The sequence below is a fragment of the Oreochromis niloticus genome, linkage group LG20 (assembly GCF_001858045.2).
Source record: "Oreochromis niloticus isolate F11D_XX linkage group LG20, O_niloticus_UMD_NMBU, whole genome shotgun sequence".
NCBI classification, from domain to species: domain Eukaryota; kingdom Metazoa; phylum Chordata; class Actinopteri; order Cichliformes; family Cichlidae; genus Oreochromis; species Oreochromis niloticus.
Genome location: NC_031984.2, coordinates 34,634,212 through 34,642,386, shown reverse-complemented (window position 1 = coordinate 34,642,386; position 8,175 = coordinate 34,634,212). Strand labels below are relative to the sequence as shown.

Sequence of the window (8,175 nt, the reverse complement as noted above, 5' to 3'; positions counted from 1 at the left end):
TTAAGTTCTGGCTTGCTTTCATAGTGTACTTTTTGTCCTCTGCTCTCTTCTTTTCCCCTCACCCACAACAAGTAATGGCAAATGTTTGCTCCTCTCTGAGCCTGGTTTGCAGGAGTCACCAACTGTGTTCTCATACGAGGTCTTTTGATTGTTTGGGTTTTCTCTCTGTTTTTACCCCTCAGCCGTAAAAGGCTGATGAGGTCTGGTGTACAGGCGGGCAGGTGGTGTGAACATTCAAGTTTGTGAATGTGATAACTCAAGAACGAGGCGACGTAGGATTTTGAAATGTGTACCAAAATGAAAATGAATGCAAAATCTTCTGAATGCAAGATCTCAGGAAGGAAGTCATGTAGGACTTTCACATTCATACCATATGTGCATCTGCTAAAATCTCAGACAAGTTCAAATCCTGGTGATTTGAAAATTACAGGATTTTCACAAAATCTTGCACCTTAAAAATTCAGATTTAACACTGTTCACTTTCCTTTCAGATTTTATCAGACACTAAGGAGCTCCAGAAAGAGATCAATAATCTGACTGGAAAACTAGACAGGACATTTGCTGTGACTGATGAGCTGGTCTTTAAGGTAGTAGAGAGTTTTTATCATTGTTCAGACATGTCATGCGTAATAATGAGGATGATTTCTTTTTATCATTTTACCATTTCTCTATAACCAGCAAATTTTTTTCTTCATTGAACAGATGTTTACTAAGGAGAGGTTTGAGTTCTTCCCAGAGATGGGATAGATCCTCTTTAATCTTGTCGTTCCCTGACTTGATTGTTTTATTTTTTTCAGAGAAATCAGTTGCTCCTGTGTTTATTTTGTCAATAAATATTTGTCATGTATGATTTGTGTAGGATGCCAAAAAAGATGAAACTGTCCGCAAATCCTACAAGTACCTGGCAGCCTTGCATGAAGTATGTCACCGTTCGTCTGTATATCATATATTACTATACCCTTGATGACTATCAACAACAAATGTTTTCATCATCTTGCATTCTTCCGTAGAACTGTAATCAGCTAATCCAAACCATTGAAGACACCGGTACAATCCTGAGAGAGATTCGAGATCTAGAGGAGCAGGTAGGATTTACAGCTAGACTGCATTTCATACTCTTGAATAGTTTGTGCAGTATTGATTGCTCAAATAGTTGTCCAGCCTAAAAAGAGCTGCAGGATGTAGTTAACTGTGACCCGATGAGCAGGATGTTGAAGGCTGGGTGAGATTGAGCAACCTGCCAGCTGGTTGTGGCCTCTTGAGGTGTAAAGGTGGCGACTGCTTGGCTGAACTCTGAGGGGATGGCTTGGGCCTTCCAGGCTATCCTCATCAGTTTCCAGAGGAGCTTCAGCACCATGGGACCTTATAAGGCATGCCATTTGGTCCTGTGCCAAGGCAGCCTTGTTTACCACAAGATTAATTTCAGACCATTTGGGAGGCGCAGTATCAAACCTGAAGACTGGCTCAGTGAGACGAGGCACATGCTCTGGAGAGCCAAGTGAGGTGTTCTCAGGGTCACATAATTGAGTCTTGGTGTGCTCTTCAAGCTCCTGCTGGGTGGCAGCTTTCTGTTATTTTTCTCCTCCAGTAGACTTTTACACGTATTAAAAAGTGTCGTGAAAGAACCTCACCCGCTCCTTTTTCTTTCTTGTTTCCGTGCTTCTGGATCTCCTCTGCCCTCCTCAGGGTTAAAGCCTGCTCTTGATCTGGACCCAAAGTAGCCGCCTCTCCTTTGTAAACTTAAAAATCTCCTGCTCAGGTCATTCTTTTCCTGGGGATGTTCTTCCTGTGGGTTATCGCCTCAAACCTCTACCCACCTACCCCGTAGACAGTGCTGTCAGAGGTTTACCCCCCTCACCTACGTGTGGCATAAAAGCAACGCACAATGAATTTACAAAGTCCAACTTTTCTCATAGTAGTTGAATCGATTTCTATTTGCAGCAAAGTATTGGTCATGTTATTTCTCACTTATATACGTCACATGTGGATCATCAGCTTCCACTCAGTGAACAGTGGTTAGCAGTCAGGCGGTAACTTTTGCAACAACTTGTATATGTCCAGATTTTGCAATAGCCAAATTCTCTTTAGTTTAAATATTTAGTCCTAGCTGAGAGTTTTATTCAATACTGTATTTGTGAAAACAAACCAATAAGAAAAAAGCATTAGACTTTAAATTTGAGGGCTATTAGTTGACCAGCAACAGTCACAGTTTGCTGAGGTCTTTTTGTTTGTTGTTGTATTTGCTAAGCTACGTTATACCTGTAGGAGGTGCATAGTAGGCACACAGTAATTATATTTTTATCCATATGTTTATCTTTAGTCACCACAGGCAACATGTGTCTTTTGAAAAATCTTTGGTCTTTTGGTCATTTTGTGTTATTCTCTGTTAGATTGAGACAGAAAACGGTAACAAAACTGTGGCGAACCTGGAGAGGATTCTGGAAGACTACAAAGCTATTCGACAGGAGAATGCTTCACTCGCTGCCAAAGTCAGAGAAGGATGAAAGAGGCCCTGGACAGCTCTGCTTTATGAGGCTAAAGTGAAAACATGAATGGGACTGAAACAGCACTTCAGTTGTCACACTTAGATGTTTGTCCATTAACATGGAGACCCACTTTTCTTTGAAAAAGACAAAGTGTGCTTTGGACCACAGAAACTCTGTTATTGAAATGTGTGCCATGGATGGACAAATAGGTCGGTAGATGGAACATGTTGAATTTGTATTTGGTGTGCCTGGGGGATGATTGTTATGCATTCAACTGAAACACGACACTGGGCAGCAGCAGGTGCTGTCATTTATAACGATATATGAGACATCATGAGATGTTGTGATTGAAATTTAATGTTTTCCTTTGACATTTTAAAACACAAGTAACCTTTCCATTTTCAGACCTTCAGTCTATAAGTTGTCATGATTTCATGTTAAGTTGAGCGAATGGCATTTAAATGTAGTTAATCTGTCGTCCATCAGCAAATTGTTGTATATATGGTACCAGCCTAAATAAAGATGCCTTACATGCTTGAAGATACTGTGATTTTTATTTTATTTTATTTTTTTTAAAGAAGTAGCAATGATCCAATAATACCCCAAAGCAGAGATTCTTAATGATACTCTAATCTTTGGTCAGTTCTGGAAGATTCCCAGCTCCAACTCTGCTAGAGTGGTTTTATTTATTTTATATATATATATAAGTGCTTTCAAACAAAGTGCTGAACAGCTATGTAAAGATAAATAAAACAACAGGAAAAAAACAATACACTTTAAAAACAGATAAAACAAAAGGGAATAGCAATAAGAACCAGTAAAAACTTTGGGCATAGAATTAAGACACAAGATAGGGTGAACAAGTGGGTCTTTAACCTCCACAGAGCATGCCTCCCTAACATCTTGAGGGAGGCTGTTGCGCAAAGATGGGACACGAAAAGAAAATAGTTCTTCTTCTGGCTTTGGGAACCCTTAGAAGGCCACTATCCTGAGATCAGAGCGCACGGAATGGAATATAGAGGTGCAAAAAGGCAGAGAGATTTGAAAGTGCAAAACTATTTAAAGACTTGTAGGTGAGCAACAGGACTCACCTACAAGTCTTTAAATCTGCTCAAACCTGACAAAGCAACCAGCGAAGAGATGTCAGTGCTGGAGTAATGTGCTCACATTTCCCACTTTTGGTTTAAATGCAAGCAGCTGCATTTTCTACCATCTGTTAACCTCCAAAACTTTTTGGTAACCCAGAAAGAAGAGTGTTACAATAATCAAAGTGCAAAGACACAAATGCATGGACAAGAACCTCTGCAGCATCAAGTGATAAAACGTGTCTGATTTTAGCTATGTTCTGTAGGTGATCCTTTAACTTGTCCCTGCAATTTATGACATAGTCATCAATTTTCAAGGTGAAGTTTTGGGACAAGTAATAGAATTTTTGTGGTCCAATGGATGTCAAATCTGTCTTATCAGCAGTAAGAAGCAGGGAATTATCAGATAACCAGCCCCTAATTGCAGATAGACAAGCTTCTACTTTGGACAAGTTTTAACTTCTTTACAGGAGCAACAGAGTCCAATAATTCAAGAAGTATGTTTTTAAAGTTCACAGTCAGTGTCCACACACAATTCATGGATAAAAATGGGATCCAACACATCAGAGAGATGTAAAGCAATGCTTCAGGGCTAATATGACGAGAGGACCTGAGGGGTGATTTTCCTCTCTCAGAAGATGGAGATTTAGGAATTAAAACAAATAAATAAAAATAAAATAAAATTGCTAAATGGTCTAAAATAGGTAAAACACAATTTTCAGTCACCGATACTTTCAGTCCATAACCTGAGAGAGAGAGAGAGAGATCTGTTGTGGAACAGTGGGGACGCTGAGAAACCAGGACTACATGTTTCAAACTAACAGTGTGAGGTGTTCTGCAGTAAACTGAAATAACTGACAGAAGGACCTGAGGTGCTGCATTTTCTCAGTAAGTGAAATGTGTGTTTGTAAGCTGATTAGTAACTCCTTGGCTAGCTCGCTAAGATGAACAGTCAGCTGTCTGTGCAAGGTGTGGTAGGTAACTAATCAGAATGAATATACCCTGACTGAAGCAATCACTCTGTGCTTGAATGTTCATTAAAGTCAGTGCTGCAGTTCAGACATTAACTCTGCTGCTCTGACTGAACTGAACTGAAGGATGTTCAGACCTGCAGCCGAAGATGAGGCAGTGAAACGGTTAACATGAACAACGGAGAAAATCCACAGGCTGCTCAGTCACTAACTACCAATCATTATTGTGCTTTTATTATAATTATTATGATTATACTGCAAGAATAACAGGCTGGACTAATCTTCAGCTCCTGTGCAGAGCTGATTATTAAATATGTACAAACAGCAGCATGTTTCTGTCTCCACATCTGTAAGGACAGTAACAAACTTGTACTTCAAAAACCCCTCATTAATCATTAACATTCTCACAGGATTCTTCACTCACAGACTGCCTGTAATATCAGTCTCAGGTTCAAGTCGATGTCTCAGTTTGTTACTAATACAACTGATGTCCACAAACTAAAAGAAACTGAATTAAAAATAACCACAGTATTTATGTACTGAAATTAACTTACAGTTATTTGGCAGCTTAAGTTAAAATTTGTTTAATTATTCCAGTGATTAATAAACAAATTTAAAGTACTGTGTGTATTTTTTTGTACTGAGTTCAAGTAAAAAACAAACATTATTCTCAACTAGAAAAATTTGCATTTCCTGCGAAAATGCTGTGTGAATGCTGTAAAGCTGAAGCTGTCTGCTGAAAACAGCTGAAAATCGCTGAAGAAGCTGAAGTCAGTATTTGAAAAGTAGTTGAACTTGTAATCATTTTGCTCAAGCATAACAACTTAGCAAAAATGCAATAACTTAGAGGAAAAATAATCACTTGGCAGAAATAGTACAACATAGCAGAAGTATGGTAATTCAGCAGAAATATTTAGCACAAAAATAACAACTTTTAAGAAGTGGTGTAACAGTATAACATAATATACAGTAGTATAATAGTATAACTTAGTAGAAATGTAACATAGTAGCAGAAATAGTATAATTTAGTAGAAAAGTAATAACTTAAGCAGAAATATTGGAAAAGCAAAATGGCCAGCTGAAAAAAGCTGAGGTTTTCTCAAAACTACTTGTTGTTCAACTGTGAAAAATTGGCAGAAACATTAGAAAAACAAGAAGGAACAGCCAGCAGATACAAAAATTACAAATATGGACACACATGCACACAAAGACTCACACAAACACATAGACATGGAGCACAGAGGGGCCTGTGTGGATCTATGCCAGTCAATGAGTCTGAACTCAATTTGAATCCACCAATCAGAGAGGCTGTGTACTTTTTCCCGCCCAAACAGCTGCACCTGCTGTAGCCCTTACACACACACACACACACACACACACACACACACACACACACACAGAGAGAGACAAAGAGAGACACAGGCTTTCTGCAGTGTATTTCTCATATAGAGGATTTCCCCTCGAACAAATGGCAGATACACAATGGTAAGGCAAAAATGACATGCCTAACAATGTTTACAAATATGTACACACACACATAGAAACACAGTGACACATAACCCACATCCAGAAAGCAATGTTTACAAACATGGATACAAACATAAACACAGACATAGAAACATACACACACACGGGCACACAGAGACACACAGAGAGCATGGGGTGTCCTGTGTGTTTCTATGCCAGTCAGCCAGTCTGAATCTGCTCAATTTGAATCCACCGATGAAATGCTGCCCCCAAAGAATAAAAATTGGGTCTCACACACACACACACACACACACACACACACACACAGCAATTCTGAAAATATTCAGTTTTTTTCATTTGAGATTCTTGATTTTAGACATGTAAAATACATAATTCCACTCTTCCAGTGGTTTAAAGAATATGAACTATTAATACTTATTCAGATGATTCAGATGTGTTCTAGCTCTAAATTTTCTTTTGCCGTTAGACAGTTTTTCTTATGTACATTTTCAAGCTGTTCAGCTAGTTTCCAAGTTCTTCTGTGTGAATTTCAGTTCTGCGCTTTGGCTGTCAGGTGAATGTTTCGGTGTATTTCAGCCCATTAAACATGTTTTTCACCAAAGATTTCAGCAATTATAAAAATTCAACTCAAACTATTCAGCTATTAGCATTCACACTGCATCTACAGGAAATGCATCTTACATACCAGTTTCAGTTACTGTTGTTCATATTTCAAATTGTATTAAAAATAATACCATCAATATGTTATGTTACTGGATTACACTTACTGGACTTGTGGAAGTATTTTGAGAACCATAAGGGACTCTTCGAACTGTTTGAAAGAAAAAAAGTCTTTAATATAGATGGAGACTCATGTAGATATATGAATGAGTTTATAAAATTGAATTTCTGTCATGGTGTGCTGTGACAGGCAGGATGTAGGACCCAAACACAGGACTCTTACGTGGAATGAAACTTAATTCGGCAGCTTTTATAGCTGGAAAAACATTTTCATTAGAGATAAACATCACAGGAGGCAGGAGTCTAACACAGGACGGAAGTGACGGACAAGGTAAGCGACTCATGTTGTAACTGACGTCAGACGCCGGAGATTTTGGCGGAAAATTAAAGCGAATGGTAGTTTAGAATTGAACAAATTCCTTTAAGCTTCAGTATTACCAAATACACTTATCAATTGTCTTATAACTAACAACATTTGTCTAAATCATCTCCAACACCCTGGAGAACAACGGGGAGAGTTTAAAGGCTCTCCAAGATTACATTGATCAGTGCTTCCAGGATCTCGTGATGAAGAAGGCCCAGTGTGCATCTTCCCCAGCCAAATCTGAGACGCCGTCGTCGAAAAGATGTCGCCCGGCAGATTCCCCCGGCACAACATCGCCAGTCGGCAAAGATATTGTCGACATACTGGAGTCAATCGACAAACGATTGTCCAGTTTCGATGCAAGGCTGTCCTTGGTGGAAATTCTTCACCGGGAATTTAAATCCTTGCGAGAATCCGTGGAGTTCAGCCAGCAGCAGGTGGAAACGCTCGCTGCTGAAAATGTCTCACAGACAATGTTACTCAGCTAAATAGAGAAAATAAAAAAATAAAAGAGACAGTTATTGATCTACAAGCTCGTGGCAGGTGTGACAGTCTTGTATTTTCTGGTATTCCAGAAGCCGCTGGAGAAGACGTGGAGACTACGGTGAAAAGCTTCATCAAAACCCACCTGAAGCTGCCGGAGGACACGGTGAAGCACATCGTCTTCGATAGGGTGCATCGCATCAGCCCCATGCGGGCTGCGACCGGGAGACCACATCCTATCGTGGCCAAATTCGGCCACTTCAAACAAAAGGAAAAGGTGAAAAGTTGCGGCAGGGAATTAAAAGGAACGGACTTCAGCGTAAACGACCAGTTCCCCAAAGAGATCCTGGAACGACGCAGGGTCCTCTTCCCAATCCGATGTGGCTTCATCCAGAAGGGCTCCCGCGCTGTCACCGGACAGCGGGCACTGGACCGGCTGTACGTGGACGGACAGCTCCACCGCGACCCCGACATCACTCCGTGGCTGTATTAACTTCACACCAGATAAGAATCCGCTACACCCTTTCCCCATCCACTCACACTAACTTGCATTAACATCTGTTTAACTTACTGGTATC

The 8,175-nt window shown here is 39.9% G+C and overlaps 1 protein-coding gene across 1 annotated transcript in view; it reads left to right on the top strand.

The window, feature by feature from the left end:
- Positions 1 to 3,026, top strand: part of LOC100694124 (coiled-coil domain-containing protein 22) — a 22,681-nt gene extending 19,655 nt beyond the window's left edge. Inside the window, exons 6-9 of the mRNA XM_019349343.1 lie at positions 492 to 587; positions 860 to 919; positions 1,011 to 1,085; positions 2,391 to 3,026. Coding sequence (XP_019204888.1) covers positions 492 to 587; positions 860 to 919; positions 1,011 to 1,085; positions 2,391 to 2,504 — 345 coding nt within the window. The 3' untranslated portion in view covers positions 2,505 to 3,026. The remainder of the gene's footprint in view (positions 1 to 491; positions 588 to 859; positions 920 to 1,010; positions 1,086 to 2,390) is intronic.
- Positions 3,027 to 8,175: the final 5,149 nt, after the last annotated feature.